The 18,758-nt window shown below is 47.5% G+C and overlaps 1 protein-coding gene across 1 annotated transcript in view; it reads right to left on the bottom strand.

The window, feature by feature from the left end:
- Positions 1-10,841: 10,841 nt before the first annotated feature.
- LOC307063677 (forkhead-associated domain-containing protein 1-like) overlaps positions 10,842-18,758 on the bottom strand; it is a gene marked incomplete at both ends in the record, with an annotated part of 98,541 nt that continues 90,624 nt past the window's right edge. Inside the window, 1 exon segment of the mRNA XM_079719919.1 lies at positions 10,842-10,958. Coding sequence (XP_079576045.1) covers positions 10,842-10,958 — 117 coding nt within the window.

Here is an 18,758-nt window from a genome sequence, read left to right as displayed (position 1 = left end):
AGCTGTAGGACTATGGGCAACCCTTGTCTGCTCTGGGCCCGTTTCTCCCCCTGCAGAATATCAGATGTGGCTCCATCACCATTCCCTGCAGGGTGTTCTGTGAAAGCTGACCCTGGAAGATGCTCTGTGGGGAAAAAGAGTTTTGTGGCCAAATGGGTTTGGGAAATGTGACGTCATACAGCATCTGTTTGGAGATTCATAATGTGCACAAACATTTGAGAGATTTTCTGGAATTCTCTGCACCCAGATATCCATGTGGCTCACTCGTCACTTTTCTGCAATGTTATTTCCCTCGAGACTTTTCCTGATCACCCAGATCTGTGATCCCTTCTCATCTATCCTTTACCCTGCCTCATTTTTCTTCACAGCACTTCTCATTTTCTGACATTGCATCATATTTTCATTTATTGGTTTATTTTATGTCCCCCCTCCACCCAAGATGTGCCCTCTGTGTCAGCAGGGACTTGATCCATTTGTTGCAGATTATCCCTAGCATGTGACCCATAGTAGGTGCTCAATAAAAATGTGTTGCATGAATAGACTGTTTAACTTGGAGATTCCCAAATGTAGCTAATCAGGGACGTTTTCCCATTAAAATCCTGGGAAATGTGCTTGGGGACTCACCAGGAAGAGGGTGGCTAAAATCCTGATGGCCGTGGTTCCTAGTACCAGCCACTTAGTTCTGAGTACACAGACAACTCGGCGTTAGACTGAAAACAAACAAAACGGACGTCATGAGAGTTGCCATCACGTGCCTTGAGGAACCAAGCCTTGTGCAAGGCTGACCCCAGGGCTGCCTCAACTGGTCTTACCTACGTGGCCCTGCTGCCGTTTTCCTGAGATGGCTTTATATGAAGATTCCTTGCAAACTATTGGTGGCGCCTGTTGAATTTTCCCAAAACACGTTTTCAGAAATGAGTGTGAGGCTCACACTTGGAGAAGTGTTTGAATCTTCAAGTTCTCCATCAGGAGACTGTGGTCTAGTCACAGCCACCACGTGGCAACTCCCCCCCGCACCCCCGCCTCCACTCTGTGTCAGGTGTAGCTTTGGCACTTTGCCTGTGGTTTCCTCAGGTGCTCAAAATTAGGAAACTCCAGGGCTTCCCTGGTGGCGCAGTGGTTGGGAGTCCGCCTGCCGATGAAGGGGACGCGGGTTCGTGCCCCGGTCCGGGAGGATCCCACATGCCACGGAGCTGCTGGGCCCATGAGCCATGGCTGCTGGACCTGCGCATGTGGAGCCTGTGCTCCACAATGGGAGAGACCACAACAGTGAGAGGCCCGCGTACCACCAAAAAAAAAAAAAAAAAAAAATTAGGAAACTCCATTTTGCTGGTGTAGAGAGGAAGGCTCAGAGGGATCCAATTATTTGCTCACGATCATCCTTCTAGGAAGCAGCAGTGCTTGGATTAAAACAAAGTCCTCCCCAGTTGAAAGCCCATCTCTCGCCCTCTGTGCTTGCATACAGAACAGGGGCAGTCCTTTTGTACCTCCACAGTTAAATACTCAGCACAATTTGTCCTAGGAGCTAAATGGGCCTGGCCAGGGCCCTTAAGGCAACAAATGAGACCAGTAATCCTCAGAAGGGCTCTTTGTGTACTGCCCATTTATGGCCTGTGCTTTGATGGATCCATTCATTTCCAGGGATAAAGCTGTGTCCCATTTTCAGTTTTGCTCCACAGTTGTGGGTTTAGTTTAGATTTCCCATCTCACACGTGTTCATCCAGAGCCAAGGCGTCTCAGAACATTTGGCATCAAGCAACAGAAACCCACTGCAACTCGTTTAAGCATAAGATAGGACTTTATTGAAAGTAGCCTGGGGCATCCTATAGGACAGTGAGTGAGGCCAGGCTAAGGAGAGCCCAGAACTATCTCTTTCTCTGAAGGACTGTTTTCTCCGTGAACCTCTGCTTCATGAGTCTCCTCTTGCAGACCAGCTTTCTCTGTGCACGTGGCTCCCTGGTGGCTTTCAAGTTTATTAGATCCAGTGCAAGTAGCCAGTCCAAAATGACCATGGTCATTGTCACCCAAGGCCACGGGACCCACTTTGGGAAACACTGTTCAAGCAAGGACCCTTCCCATGGAGAGCTGGGCTTCATGCTTTATCCCCAGAACCCAGAACAGTACCCTGGCACATATCTGTGGAGCTCCATACTTATCTGTGGGTGGATGCAGCTGACTTAGCTGCACACACACACCAGGCAGCGCTCTGCACTGCAGTCACAGTTGTGCTCCAACACGATCTTTTATCTCAATCATCTGCTTGTGGCTCCCCTTTTCAGAACTGTAACTGGTCTGAGAAAAGTGAAAATCAAAATTGAGACCAGGTGGAGTATCCACTGTGGGCCCAGCACTGCCTGATATGATGCAAAGGCAGGGCCCGCCTTCAAGGACATGGACTATATTTAGGATCCGACCTTAAAAGGGGAATTTATTGGGAGGACACAGCATTTCTTGTAGAACCCAGGGGCAGAAGTACAGCTGGGCTTTCCAAGGCATCAGGACCAAAGACCAGAAAGTCATCAGGACACAGCTATGTCTGAGGTCTCATCCTCATGTCAGCCTCTTTCAGCAGTCAGCTTCTCTCTGTGCTGAGGTACGTCCCCTGCTTCACTCCCCTGTGGCCCCTTAATCCCTGATACCACATTGCCCAACCCAGGACCTGGGAGAGATGAGCCTAGCCCAGCCCAGCTTCTGATTGGTTCTCCTGGGTCAGGTGAACACATACCTATCAGCTGTGACTTGAGAGGGTGGAGGTCACATGGCACCAATATGGCTGCTGAGATTCCTCCTTTTGGGTGGGGTGGGAGTGCTGGGGGGAATTTTCTTTGCTCTTTCATAGCCCTGGGGCGAGTTAGGGCCCAAGAACAGGTGAGGTGGGTGGCTTTTGATTTTTCTCCCCTGTCTCTGCCTTTCTTATATTTAGTCTAAGAACAAAAACACGGCGGAGAGGAAAGGAAGGGCCAGGGTCTTTCTTCTGGTTTTTACCTTTTTAGCTTTTTCTGTAGTGAAAAGATAGAGAGCTCTGAGAAGTCTGAACCAGTGAACAAGCAGGACGAGTGTGCCTTCGGGAATTTTGAGGTGAAGGTGACCTCCTGCTTTGGTTTGAATTTACTCTTGCAGATAACTTCCTTGTCTTCCTAGGCACTATTCAGGGCTCCAGCCTATTGCTACCATTCCCAGCTAACATTCTCCCTGCCTTCCTTTTAGACGGAGGTGCATCCATGCTCCATATTTTACGTACTAAACATCCATGAGCTATTCTCTGAACAACGTGAATAATTTTCTACTTGATAGTTTCCACACATACAATACAACTAAGGTCCTTTGTGCAATTCCCACAGCACTCCTGCCGTATAGGAAGAGTCCAGAAGTGTTCAGATCAAAGTGGGGGGCTGGTCTCTAATGAGTTGAAGATTGAGCCCCGTGTTGGTTTGCTAAACACAGTGATGAATTCCCACAAGCTAAGTGGCCTAAAACAACAAACGTATTCTCTCATGGGTCTGGGGGCTGGAAGCCCCAAATCAGCATCAGCTGGGCTGCAATCAAGGTTTTTCAGAAGGACCAAACTCCCTTGGATGCTCTAGGGAGGAGTCCATCCCTTGCCTCTTCCAGCTCTGGTGGCTGCTGGCATCCGTTTTTTCTTTTTTTTTTTTTTCTCGCTATGTAGAATTCCCATCTAGGGAAATACAATAATTTATATGTGCATTTTCCTGTTGGTGGACATTTAAATTGTTTCCAATTTTCAATATGATTTCTTTTAAAAAAATTTTTATATACTTTTTCAAGGTTACTTTACATTTACAGTTATTACAAAATATTGGCTATATTCCCTGTGTTGTACAATACATCCTTGAGCCTATCGTACACCCAGAAGTTTACATCTCTCACCTCCCCACCCTGCATTGTACCCTCCTCCCCCTCCGTGCTGGCAATTAGTTTGTTCTCTATATCTGTGACTCTCCTTCTTTTTTGGTATATTCGGTAGTTTGTTGTATTTTTTACATTCCATATATAGGTGATATCCTACAGTATTTGTTTTTGATTGACTTATTTCACTTACCACAATGCCCTCCAAGTCCACCCATGTTGCTGCAAATGGCAAAATTTCGTTCTTTTTTAAGGCTGAGTAGTATTCCATTGGTTATATGTACCACATCTTCTTTATCCATTCATCTCTTTTAAATTTTTTTTTTTTTTTTTTTGCGGTACACAGGCCTCTCACTGTTGTGGCCACCCCCGTTGCAGAGCACAGGCTCCAGATGCACAGGCTCAATGGCCATGGCTCACGGGCCCAGCTGCATCGCAGCATGTGTGATCTTCCTGGACCGGGGCACAAACCCGTGTGCCCTGCATCAGCAGGCGGACTCTCAACCACTGCGCCACCAGGGAAGCCCCTATCCATTCATCTCTTGATGACACTTAGGTTGCTTCCATATCTTGGTAATTGTAAATAATGATGCTCTGAACATTGGGGTGCATGTATCTTTTCAAATACATGTTTTTGAAAACACGTATTTTTGTGTTTTTCAGATTTATACCCAGGAGTTGAGTTTCGAGGTCATATGGTAGTTCTATTTTTAGTTTTCTGAGAACCCTCCATACTGTTTTCCACAGTGGCTGTGCCAGTTTACATTCCTACCAACACTGTACCAGGGTTCCATTTTCTCTAAAAATTGTAAATTTTCTTCCTAGGGGTAATTGAGATGGTAGCTCAATAATAACATAAGATCAGGTGAAGTCTAAAGAAATTTTAGAAAACCTGTATAAAGTAAGAAAACATCTGTTCGCTGGCATCTGAATGTTAGAGAGACACCAAGACATGTGGGCCAAGTTCTGGAGAGAAGGGAAACACAGACGCAAGCTTGACATTTGGTGCAGCTTTTCTCCTTGGGGCATTTGCTGATTCAAATCTTACAGCCTAGGAGCTGAAAAGCCAAGGAGTTCAAAAGACTCTAACCACAGAAGCTGCTGGCATCCCTTGACTTGTAGGTGCAGCACTCTAGTCCTGCCTCTGTGCTCACTGCCTCCGCCTCTTCTTTGTATATAATCTCCTCCTGTCTCTCACTTATAAGTACACTTACAGATGGCACTTAGGGCGAGGATAGTCTCAACTCAAAATCCTTATATCTGCAAAACTTTACCTTGTAAGGTAACATTCTCAGGTCCCAGGGATTAGAGCCTGAGATATTTGGGGCCACCAGGAAGCCCACTGTAAGCCCTAAACGTCTTCTCTCCTGAGGAAGGTCTAGGCTGGGCAGAAACCCCGACAGACATCTACCAGAGGCCAGATTGAGAGCCCTTTTAGAAGGTCATTTCTCAGCTCATTGGGAACCTTGCTATTGCCGTTTTATTCTTTTTCTTTTCTTTTCGGTACGTGGGTCTCTCACTGTTGCGGCCTCTACCGCTGCGGAGCACAGGCTCTGGACACACAGGCTCAGCAGCCATGGCTCACGGGCCCAGCCGCTCGGTGGCATGCGGGATCCTCCCGGACCGGAGCACGCACCCGTGTCCCCTGCACTGGCAGGCGGACTCTCAACCACTGAGCCACCAAGGAAGCCCTGCCCTTTCTTTTTTCCTCCTGTTTGTCCTCAACAGGGGGAAGCATTAAGAGTAAATGAGGGGCTTCCCTGGTGGTGCAGTGGTTAAGAATCCGCCTGCCAATGCAGGGGACACAGGCTCGAGCCCTGGTCCAGGAAGATCCCACATGCCGCAGAGCAACTAAGCCCGTGCGCCACAACTACTGAGCCTGCGTTCTTGACCTGTGAGCCACAACTACTGAAGCCTCCATGCCTAGAGCCTGTGCTCCGCAACAAGAGAAGGCCATGGAATGAGAAGCCCGCGCAACACAACAAAGAGTAGCCCCTGCTCGCCACAACTAGAGAAAGCCCGGGCGCAGCAACGAAGACCCAATGCAGCCATAAATTAAAAAAAAAATAATAATAATAATAAAATAAATGCATTAGCAGATTTTGGCTTTCCTCTCATCGTTAGTGTATTGCTTTCATTCCTAAGACCCTAAAAAATTGGAAACCACTCCACTTACCAGGAACACACTTTGCAACACGGATCCAGGGGAAGCTGTTTTCTTCCGTAGACACTTCATGACCCCGGTTTCCACAAGAGCAGGCACTGCTGGCTCTGTCAAGTTGCTGGAGAAGGGCACCTTATCTGCAAAGTCACAAATCCAAATGGGCCCCCATTGGCAAGGGTGGAACGAAGTTGTTTGGCTTAGCTTCTTGGGGGATCAGAAGATTGGGAGTTCTGGGGGGGGACTGCAGGTACCTTGCTGTCCCTTGGTACAACGTCAGGGGAAAGAAAGGTCGCTGGTAGCTTCTCAGAGCTACCAGTTGGGGCTGTGCAGAGCGTCTTAGTAAATGCCATTTTGGTTGCAAATAACAGAAACTCAAACCGGCTGAAGCAAAAAAGGGGACATCTACGGGGAAGAAAAGATGGCTCCTGCCTGTCCAGACTCCTCAGCTTTGCTTGCCCTTTGATTCTCTAACCTTCCGCATTTCCTTTCAGTAAACTCCTTTTCTGTTTAAGTTAGCCCCAGGAGATTTCTGTTGGTTGCAACCAGAGAATCTTGAGTGATACAAAAAGTCCTAGTGGAACCCAAGGGCAGGCATCGGAATGGGCCTTTCCAAGGAAAGAAACCAGGAACCAGAAAGTCATCAGGAATCAGGGCAACTTTCTGCATCAGTTGGAATGCCTTCAGCTTTTTTTTTTTTTTTTCCTTCATGGAGCTCATAATCCATTCATTTTTTCAATAAGCAATTATTGAGTATCTATCCTGTGCCAGGCACCCTGGTAGGTCTTAGAGTTCCATACAGGTATAAAATATGCCAAGAACCCTGCCCTCAAGTAGCTCACATTCTAGTGAAGATAAGACATGTGAGCACATAGAGTATATTCACAACACAGAATAAGAACAGCTATGCCATGGACACATATACACCAGCAAACATAAAATAGATAGCTAGTGGGAAGCAGCCGCACAGCACAGGGAGATCAGCTCGGCGCCCCGAGACCAGCTAGATGGGGGGGACAGGAAGGGCGGGAGGGAGGGAGATACAAGAGGGAAGAGAGATGGGAACACATGCACATGCATAACTGATTCACCCTGCCACAAAGAAGAAACCGACACACCATTGTAAAGCAACTACACTCCAACAAAGATGCAAAAAAAAAAACAAAAAAAAAAAAACAAGAGCTATGCCAGAGGGATGAAGCATGACTGTCTTCATAGACCTAGAAAGCACAGATGCAATTATCCTGGTAGAGAGGGCCTGGGCAGAGAATCGCAGGTAGGTGAACCTGTGTGCACAGAGAACATGGTATGTATGAGAAGCTGCAAGTTTTCAACATCCGTGGAGCAAAAGAGTTCTTGCAAAAGTAGTGGGAGACGTGGCTGAAGAAATCGGTTGAGGATGAAGCATAAAAAACCCACTGAAGTGTGATCTTTTTTTCCTGAGGAGGCATGGGGGAGCCATGGAAGATTTTTAAGCTGTTCGAGGACATGGTCAATTCTCTGGGTTTCAGAAAAGTCCCTCTGGAGTCTGGGATGTGGTGATAGTTCGCTGGACCTTTCACCAGCGGGCATGCTCAGTCGCTCTGGAAAGGTTTTCGCTCTGCCTTGGGAAATTTTTCACGCCGCTCTGGCAGCGGAGCTCGCCCCGCCCACGGCTTCTCCTCACTGGATTGGTTGAACTCAGGGAGGCCACCAGGAGGCCCAGTTGACCTCCCAAGTCCACACCCCCGCCCCCGCCTGTTAAGGGCGCGCGCTGCCTTCAGCTTTAAATAACAGAAACCTGGATGTGGGTAGATGGTCAAACTTTGGAGCCCCTCCCAAATGAACTCTAGCCATGTGGCTTGCTTTGTCTGATGAGATGTGGGCAAACACATGGCAGGTGGAGACTTGAAAAGTGTGCTTTGCGGCTTTCTCTCTCCTGTTGCTCTTGGAAACCTGTACCCACCACACGTGGCCTGGTCTGGCCTGCCGGGTGATGAGGGACCACACCAGGCAGAATCAGACGTCCCAGCTGAGGCCTTTCTAGACCAGGGTTTCTCATTCTCGGTACTATTGACATATTGCATCAAATAAGTCTTGGTTGTGGGCAGCTGTTCTGTGCACTGCAGGATGTTTAGCAGCATCCCTGGCCTCTACCCCTAGATGACAGTATCACCCCCACCCCAGTTTAACAACCAAAGTGTGTCCAGACATTGCCAAATGCCCCCTGGGTGGCAAAATCGCCCCCAGTTGAGAACCACTGTCCTAACCCAGCTTGCCTGACAATGACCAGGCAGGCATGTACACGAAGCCACCCTAAACTAGCCCCAGCCAAACCAACCAGACCAGTACAAGTGGCCAGCTTGACGCATGGAATCATGAGAAATAACAGTTGCCATTTTAAGTCACTAACTTTTGAGCAGTTTGCTCCACAGCACAAACAGTTACATCTGACTACAGTGGCTGAAACTGATAGGATTGATTTATTTATACAACAGGATGTACAGAGGTAGGCAGTTCAGGTACAGTGCAGAGCACAGTGATGCCAATAGGCTCCCACCCAGGCTTTTCATGTCTTTCCACTCCACTGTCCTTTGAGGTGGGCTTTGGTCTCTTGCTCGTTACCTGGTGATCCCCAACGTGGCTGTTCCAGCTCCAAGTCCGAGCTCCAGGAGAGGAAAAGGAGACAAGGCCAAGGGACAAAGAGAAAAACTTTCTCCTAGCAAAGCCTTGCCTTTAATTCCAGAAGGGAAGAACTGCCCAGGGCCTTCACCTGCATGTCACTGGCCAGAACTGAACAACACAGCCAGGTCTAGCTGCAAGGGAGGCTGGGAAATGAGGGCATTTCGCGTGTTGCTTATACAGTAGAGGGAGGCAATGACTAAGGGGCTTGTAGTGTCTGCTGCACTCTCTGGGGGTCGTCTTGGTTTCTTCTTCTTCTTTTTTTTTTTTTTTTTTTTGCCACACGGTGTGGCTTATGGGATCCTAGCTCCCTGATCAGGGATTGAGTCCGGGCCCTTGGCAGTGAAAGCGCAGGGTGGACCGCCAGGGAATTCCCTGGGTCTTGGTTTCTTGTCTCTACCTGTTGCTTATCTATCCTGGCCATCTCTTTCTAAGACTGGCTTTGTTTCTCCAAACACAGTGGGAGAAATGGCCACCCCAGCTGGGAACTGCATCAAGACTTTCAGCTCCGGGCCATTAATGACCTGTGTGGTAACTCCGTGTCCCACTTCCAAATATCAAGGGCACAGGTGCTGATTGGCCCAGCTTGGGTTAGAAGAGAAACCTGATTGGTCTGGCTTGGGTAGCATATCTACTGATCGGCCAGTCAGGTGTGGCCAAGAGAGCAGCAGTAGGTAGGGTAAACCTGGTTGGGGAATGTGCCTTCTCAGAGAAAGGGGTGTGTGGCTGAGGAGACACCTAAAGAACCATCTAGTTCAAGGAGTGAAGAAAGGACATTGCCATTGTGGGTTGCAATGTTGATACGATAAAGATTAACACGTCCTTTGAAAGACCTCAAATACAGTGGAGTCACATAGGCATTACATTTAACTTATGCAAATTCAAATATTTGTATTCAACCAAAGTATTTTTTTCCCACACAATTTGGCTTCCAAACATGAGCCAGCTACTTAACTACTGCCTGACCAAGTGATCTTTTCTGGTGCTGGAGATTGCTGTTTTGGATTTTGGGGATATGGTACGGTATAAGGAATATGTTCTTTATGGAAAACTGCTGGGATTTTCAAGATTATTTTTAAGGTCGGGTGATGCTCACCCTTCTCACTGTGGAAGAAGTACCTTTAGTGGAAGATCATGCAAATCATTTTTCCCATTTCCTTCTAGTTTTAATCAGTAGAAAGAATGCATTTGGTTTTAAAATATCAAAATACTTTTATTGTGGCTTTTTAAAAATAAAAAATAAATGATATTCATGGCTTCTGGCTCTTCCTCCTGTTTGGTTTGGTGGTCTCTGGCCGTACAAGAAAGGCAGGGAGAGAACAGATGGCTGGAGAGAAGGCAAAAATGAGGGTCTCTTCAAACACCACGGGAAAGGGGTGTGTCCACCTGGGCAGTGTGTGTTCTTTGATGACTGGGTCCTTGGTCTGTCCTGATGGCCTGGGTCTTGACCTACTGGGCTGTCTTGGTGTGGCAGAATGGGCAGCGTGAGATGGAGTTAGAAACCTGGGTTCCAGACCCAATTCTTGAATTTACTAGCTGTGTGACTTCAGACGTGCCATTTAACCTCTCTGGGCCTCAGCTTCCTCATTTGTAAAATGGGGAACATAATGCTATTTACCTCCCAGGGCTTGAGAGAGGATTAGACGAGAAGTGTTTTGAACACCGCAGAGCGCCATATAAACATGACTCACTGTTATGGAAGCGATAAAACGGGTTGCTGTTCACATTGATTCTAATAAATTCAGATATAAATGCACTCTACCATGGCCCCAACAGCCCTGAGGTTACCATTCTGTCCTGTGGCCCCAGTACACGCCCTGGGTTTTCTCAACTGCGGGCTTCTCAGAGCTCCTTGGAGGTGTGACATTTGGGTTTGTCACTACCCAAACACATAATTGCATCTACCAGGCCTAGGAGTCTGAATTTCAAACTTATTCTTCATACGCCTGCGTATGTTTACATTCATAATATCTGTGAAAAGAACCCCTCACCTCACACACTCCAAAATACAGTATTGTGCAAAATACCAGTCTAGGAAGCAACACACTAGGGTAGCAACCATTAATGTCCTAAAAAAGCATCTTAGTAGTTTGACGCAGAAGAGTTACACTGACTCACGGAGGATCACGCGAGGCCCAGCGGGACAACGTTTCTAGTTCCTTCCACCAGGTTTAGAAAACAGAAGGCTCTGGCTGGATTTGCTGGACATTTTTCTCTTCAGCATCTCCCTTCCTTGGTCCATCTTTGGGGTGCCTTTTCTGGCTCCAACCTACAACAAGCAAGAGCAACAAATGCCCAAACTCTATAATTGTAGGGAGATCCCCAAATAGTTCTCAAATGGCATTTTTTTTTACACAAAATAAAATCTTTGTTGTAAAAAATATTTATATACACACATAGACGTGAGCAAAACGAAGGTAAAATGATCCACCATTATCACACTACCCACAGGTAACCTTATTCACATTTTGGTGTACACTCTTCCAGATACACAGATAATGTTTTCTTCTGACTTTTGCATCTTTTTTTGAACCAGGAGTTTCTGATTATAGGCAATTTCATTGGGATGGACTTTCTCTCAAAAAGCTGTTACTGAACTGAATGCCTTATGTCTCTGATGTCTTAGGAGGGTAAAATGCAGCATACTCTAGGGGGTCTGTCTAACCCTTTTCTGAGCACTACTCCTGGATCCAGGCAGCCATGTGTGTGACTCTGTCCCTGGTCATAGCTGATCGGGCACTTGGCACGGGCTGGGCTTTTAAGATGGTCACTCCCAGGATTTGGGGTTATGGGCTCTAAGATGCTACTTGCTTCCTGGGCTGGTCCTTTGAACTGGGGGACCGTGAGGTCATTCCTTCCTGTCACATGACTGGAGAGAGCAGAGATCAGGGGAGCCACACAGAGACACAGAGAGGAGATACGGCCTGTGTGTGCGTGTGCGCATGCTTGTGTGTGTGTAAAAGAGATGATGCCTGAGATCTGATGGCTTACCAGTTCTATTTTGAGGCCAGGCTCTCTTTCAGCTCCCAGTTTTTATGAGGCACTCACCCCTATATGCTTAAAAAAGCCCCCTCCCCCTCGTTTTTTTTTTTTTTGTTGTACGCGGGCCTCTCAGTGTTGTGGCCTCTCCCGCTGCAGAGCACAGGCTCCGGACGCGCAGGCTCAGCGGCCACGGCTCACAGCCCCAGCCGCTCCGCGGCATGTGGGATCTCCCCAGACTGGGGCACAAACCCGTGTCCCCTGCATCGGCAGGCGGGCTCTCAACCACTGCGCCACTAGGGAAGCCCAAGGCCCACTCTTGGGGAAGGAGTCGCCCAAGTTACACTTGGCAAGGAACCTGGAGGAAACCTTTCTGTACTGAGGAGATCCTAGACACCAAACTTCTAAGCTCAGGATGGAGGGCAGGGAGAATGGGAAGCTGGCTCTTTGCTCTTAGCCGAAGCACCATCTGCCCTGCTTCTGTTAAAGCCAGAGGCAGCGTGAAGTTCCAGGGGGTCTCACATCTCAGAGAAGCACAATGTTCCCACAACATCCGGGACCCATCCCAATATCTCCTCTGCCATTTCACATCCCCAGGTGGTCCTCAGACAAAACCTAGATGTAGGGCAGTTTCTGCCTCCTCCCAGCTCAGTCATATATGTGAGTGAATAAGTAACAAACTTCCAGTCGTTTCCACTTTGCAGGGTGGCAAACGTCTCAGATCAAGTGGGGCCCTCAGGATGCTCTCTATCCTCTTAACATCCTGCTCTGGGGAGTAACCACCTTCTGGTCTTAGCACAAGGATGCTGGTTGAGAAGCTTCTAATTTCCAAATATATCCCTCACCTAGAATATCTTCGTTTCTTCCCATGATAATATGGTTGCCTCAGCATGACTGTGGCCTTTTATCAAACTTGAATGTCTCCTCTCTCATATTCAACCAATATGTGTTTGGCTTTCTAGCTTCCTGAGAGCTCGCCTCTACTGTCTGCAAAGTGGGAACGTGGACTGGCTTAATTCCAGTTCCAGGGCTGATTAGTCAATGGCAATGTTTCAACATGTTCAAGATTTCATAGTCTTAATTCTCAACTTTGAAGAGAATTCTAGAGGATGCTTCCTTGAAATTTAAGAGAAATGCCACTGGAAATGTATCAGGTTTATTACCTGGAGGTTTATAACCTAAAGGAGGAAAAGCTAGCACTCACCTGGGTGTCAGATCTGCACTGATTCCCAGCTCTCCTACTGAGCTGTGTGGCTCTGGACAAAGAAAGTCTCTGAGCCTCAGACACCTCATCTGTAAATTGGGTATAATAACAACACCCACCCCATAGGGTTGTTGTGAAGCTTAAAAGAGATACTGTACGTCGAGTGTTTGGCTCTGTGCCTGGCACATGCCAAATGCGCAATACATAATAGATGTGGGATAAGTGTCAACTGGGCTTCCTGCTGACGTTCTAGGGTTTTCTCTCTTCTCTCTTCTGGCTCACCTGGAAATGTGAGTTCTGCATCTTTGAGTTCTTCATCAGCTCTACAAACATTCGTCTCTTTAACACAGAAAGAATATTGACAAAATTTAGCTTATGTTCTTCTTTGCCTTTTGCATCAGAGAAAAATGGATTTTTCTCAACTTTCAGATGCTACCCATTTGGATGGAATGTTGAGCCTTCCTAGGTGAGGAGGTGAGGATAGAGGTCTGCAGAAGGGGGTGTGGCTTTGCGGCAATGCTACACTGTCCTGCTGCACCTTTTAGGGAATCTCTGTTCCAGATTCCAGCAGAGAAGGAGGTGCTCAGCCAAGAAGGCTATGAAGGATACTGTATTCTTCTTGGAGGACTGATCTGCTTTAGCTGGAAGCAGAGCCTCCTAGATCAGTGGAAGAGGCTGTAGATGTCCAGTGGCTTTCCACCCAGTGGAAATGTTGAAAGCCCCAGTGGCTAACCTCCCTGGCAGGGACTACAGGGGCCTGTTGGGAGGCCAGCATCACTGAAAACCTGGAGCTTGCCGCTCCCCTGGGGTTTGATTACTATTGCTGACCCTGATCTGCTCAAGACCCTGCACCTCAGGGGCAGCTCATCAAAGAAAGAGCATCCCCTAGGCACTGGAGACACAAAAGTGAGAGGGAACTGGGGTCTCCCTTGCAGACTGACACTCCGCAGGTGAATGTGCAGTGGTGTCAGGAAGGAGACGTTCTCCTAGAGCCCTGAGCATCCACTGAGGTCGCCAATCTGATTCCTACAGTGGCCAGGAAAGTAAAAGACGTAGGTGAAGTGAGCTGGGGTGGTGGTGGGCAGCAGCAAACACACGAGCCCAGCGTCTTTCTAAGGGGCCTGGAAGATGGAGGCTTGTGATGGTGGCTTGTGGGTCTGTAGGCCTAGGGTCGCCAGATCATCCAAGTTTCCCAGAGAAGCTGGAAATCCAGAGTATTCCAGGAAACTGCCCTATTTTGAAATGTAACTTAAAAAAAAATCCCATGAGCCAAATGGAATATATCTGTGGGCTGCCATCTTGCGACACCTGGTTCAGAACCTCCCTGCTTGGTGTCTAGTTGGTGCTCAGTAAACGTTGGAGGGGTTGCCAGATAAAATACAGGATGCCCAGTTAAATCTGAATTTCAGAAAGAAGCCAACAAATTTGTTAGTGTGAATATGCCCCGTGTAATATTTAGGACATTTATAATGAATAGCTTTTGTTGTTTATCTGAAATTAAAATTTAACTGGGCATCGTGTTTTTGGTTTGTTTGTTTTCCCCTAAATCTGGCAACCCTACCGGGTAGTCACAAAACTCAGGGAGGAAATAAGGCTGTCTTTTGGGACAGGGCATAGGTGCTTACAAGACTCTCCCATTCTCCCAGAAGGATGCTAACTCTACCCTCAGAGGACTGTCCGTGAAGGCTGATGGGCCCGTATTGAACTGACAGTTGCCCTCCAGGCATTTTCCGTGGAGAAGGCCTCGAGGCTGCAGCCACTCAGTATTTATCACAAACTCAGTTGAGACAATCACTATCCAAATTCCCAGATATTATAAAGCAGGGGTTAGTTTTAAACCAACAGCCTTCTTCTCTCCCACCCCATCCCCCCCCTTTTTGTTTGCAGAACCGTTTATCCAAGCAAAATCCCATGAGGAACTTGGGGTATAAGATAATGGAGAGCTTCTCTGGCGGGAGAAAGGTGTGTGTGCTTTGAGAGTCACACCTTTCCGTGGCACCCAAAGGATCCAGGGAACCCCAGTTTGAACATTGCTGCAAAATTCCGTCCTGGATTAAGTTCCATCAGTGGGCAGCTGGGCACTGAAGGGCAGAGCCTGGCCCCTGTGCACCTGCTTTTCCTGAACTTTACTGAACACACTGGGATGTGATGAAGGGGGTGGGGGAGGGTCTTTTTCTTTAGCCTTCTTCTATCCATATGCTGCATAGGCCTGACCACATGGTTCTACTTCATCATTGTGGGCGGAAGAGCACCACCCCAAGCCCCTCCCATCCCACGCTCCTCCTACACAACATCTACCAATTGTGGGGCTTCCCTGGTGGCGCAGTGGTTGAGAGTCCGCCTGCCGATGCAGGGGACACGGGTTCGTGTCCCGGTCCGGGAGGATCCCACATGACGCGAGAGCGGCTGGGCCTGTGAGCCATGGCCGCTGAGCCTGCGCGTCCGGAGCCTGTGCTCCGCAACGGGAGAGGCCACAACAGTGAGAGGCCTGCATACCGCAAAAACAAACAAACAAACAAACAAACAAAACACACAAGTGGCACGGACGAAGCCAGAATCTTGAGAATACCTGGGCCCACGGAAATCTTGGAAGATAGTGAGTTAAAGAGAATAGTGAGGATAATGATGATGGTAGGAGAGCGTGTATGCTTTGGGGTCCTATGTGCTAAGGCTTTTGTATACAAGCTCCCATTGGGAAGGCTACGAGCTAGGTGCCATTTTTATTCTCATCTTAAAGAAGAGGGATCTGAGCTAATTAAGCAGAGGGAAGGTTAGGGTAGGTTTTCCTGGCTGAGACCACAAGGCAAAGCGGTGGTCACGCCCCCTAGCCAGGACTTGATTGGCTGGAGATTTGATTGGCAGGAGAGCTGAGCGGCTTCTCCTGCCAGAAGCAGCCGGTGCCCTTCAGCCTTTCTTCCACTTCAAGCCCTAAGAAAGGGCTTGCGTGCTTCCCAAGTGGCAACTTCTGTGCATTTAAAAATTTCCTCTTGAAAATCCCAGCCTTAGCCCATTCACAAAAGGTATCTGGGTCCTTTCTTGGCCGTGGCCCTAGTCGTATTCACCAAAGAGAAGAGCGCGTCCCATAAGAGCTGGCGGCTTTGGGAGGACCGGGGAAGGCGTCAGCTGGCAGGAAGCTCCCTGAAAGAAATAGAGGAATCCCCACCCATCCATGAGCTGCCTATTCTTCCCCCTTAGAAACGGGGCTTGCGATGTGCCAGGCACTGCAGGCATTTTGCCATTTAACCCTGCCGCTGCCCCACGCAGTAGGCCCCTCGCTAACAGTTTTGGTTGCTTTTGTTGAGGAACCTGCGATACAGAGGTCAAGCCACTTACTCAGGTTCATTCGGGGCAGCGGTGGGGCTTGACCCCTATTTGTTTGACTCCAAATCTGGCCTCTGAACTCTGAGAGACACTGCCGGCTTCTCGAGTGATGTGGGAAGTGGATTCGAGTGAGCACGGCCTGGGCCGCGGTTCCCGTCCCTCTGCCACATGGACAGAGCCACAGGCCCAGTTCGCTGTGAAGGCCCAGCATCTTATACCAAGTCTCATTTTCACAGCCAGAGATGTTAGTGTGGAAATATGACTTTTGATTCTTGAAAGCTCTGCTTGGTGAAGAGATGGTCCAACATTAAAACTACAAACTCCATTTTTTTGGGGGAGGCAATTCTGAAGGTTAAGATGTGTAATTTCATCTCAGTGCTTCAACCCTGCCACCTCTGTGAACGGGTGAAGAGTTTCAAAGTTTTATACAGAAGGCTAAAAAACTAAGGCTCCTTGTGAAAATACTAAGTGTAAAACTTAGAAAAGAGGAATTCTACTTTCTGTTAATTTCTGCTTAAGGACAACGAAGATATACTCCCTGGAAGGAACGGATGCCAAGACAGATGAATACAAGTGCGCTTTAGGATCCAGCAAAACTTTAAAATGTATTATTGTTTTCTTCCTGACAAACAGGCTGGCATGTCCCTTGCATTGTGTATGAATGAGGCAGCCCATGAATAATGCATGTGAAGCCTGATTATGTAAATCCTCAGGTTTTCAGTACATGACAATGGCTTTTTTTGGGCCCTTCGCTGTCCCATTCTGTGGTCTGGTGTCTCTGCTTTGGGGCCTAGTCTGCCAAGCCCTGGGGGCAGGGGGGGCGCATTTCGGGGAAGGGTGCGCTCTCCAGAGGGCACATCAAAGGGAAGGTCACAACTCTGTCACTGGCCCAGCTCTCCCTGGCATTGCTTGGTGTAAAAGGAAACTGTCCTCTGCCTGAGGCAGCCCCATGACACATGCAGACTAAGGCCTGTGATGTTGAATTCACAGCAGTGAGCACTGGAAACACCGCATCCAGGCTCCCTCAGAGCAGGACAGCCACTTTTCATTTCTGGGGCTCTAAGCCAGAGAGCCTGCTGTCTGGAAACCTATTGCCTGGAAGGTTCGCAGGATGGAGGGCAGGCTTTCTGCAAGGAACTATCTGACCATCACCTCCTGGTTGAGGAGAAGGGCACCCTTCTATGACCTTGGCCTCCTTAGAGCTCATGCAGGCAACAAACACACACATACAAATACACACACATGCCAACACACAGCACATACTCACATGTACACACATACACGCAAGCATGCGTGTACAAATACACAGCCCCAAGTCAGAAAGACTGGAGTACTATTCTGGCTACTCAGAAGAGCAAACCCAAATCTTTATTCTCAGAGAGCTTATTCCTCGGTGTATCCCTGGCACCTGGCAGAACAATGAAAATCAAAAGCGCCGCCTTTAAAAACACTCGGGCTGTTCACTCAACTGATTGCTGTCATCATTGCAGGAGGCAGGGAAGTCAGATCATGATGCTGGACACCCTTAAGCTCAGTACAGTGCTGTGTGTCAATTATGTCTCAATAAAACTGGTAGAAAAAATAGTTATCTGGATAGAAAGAACAAGATAAAATACACGAATTATCAAAAGTTAAAAAAATACAGACGAGCTAGACTATGAGTCTCAGAAAGCACTGTTCACAACAGCCAGGACATGGAAGCAGCCTAAATGTCGATGGAGGAGTGGATAAAGAAGATGTGGTACAAATATACAGTGGAATACTACTCAGCCATAAAAAATAATGAAGCAATGCCATTTGCAGCAATATGGATGGACCTAGAGACTATCATACTATGTGAAGTAAGTCAGAGAAAGACAAATAACATATTATATCACTTATATGTGGAATCTAAAAAAAAATGATACAAATGAGCTTATTTACAAAACAGAAACAGACTCACAGACTTTGAAAACAAACTTATGGTTACCAAAGTGGAAATGTGGTGGGGAGGGATAAATTAGGAGTTTGGGTTTAACATATACACACTATTATATATAAAATATGTAATCAACAAGGACCTACTGTATAGCACAGGGAACTCTACTCAATATTCTGTAATAACTTATATGGGAAAAGAATCTGAAAAAGAATAGATATATGTATATGTATAACTGAATCACTTTGCTGTACACCTGAAACTAACACAACTCTGTAAATCAACTATACTCCAATATAAAATAAAAATTAAATTAAAAAAAAGAAAGTTAAAAAAAATAGAGGCAAGCTAGACTGTGAGTCTCGGAGAGGTTAAGCTAACACATATATATGGAATCTAAAAAAAAAAAAAAAGAAGGTTCTGATGAATCTAGGCCCAGCTTGGAATAAAGACACAGACGTAGAGAATGGACATGAGGACATGGGGAGGGGGAAGGGTAAGCTGGGACGAAGTGAGAGAGTGGCATGGACATATATACACTACCAAATGTAAAACAGATAGCTAGTGGGAAGCAGCCGCATGGCACAGGGAGATCAGCTCAGTGCTTTGCGACCATCTAGAGGGGTGGGATAAGGAGGGTGGGAGGG

This window comes from Hyperoodon ampullatus, assembly GCF_949752795.1.
Source record: "Hyperoodon ampullatus genome assembly, chromosome: 2".
In the NCBI taxonomy this organism is placed as follows: domain Eukaryota; kingdom Metazoa; phylum Chordata; class Mammalia; order Artiodactyla; family Ziphiidae; genus Hyperoodon; species Hyperoodon ampullatus.
This window is presented reverse-complemented; position numbering and strand designations above follow the sequence as displayed.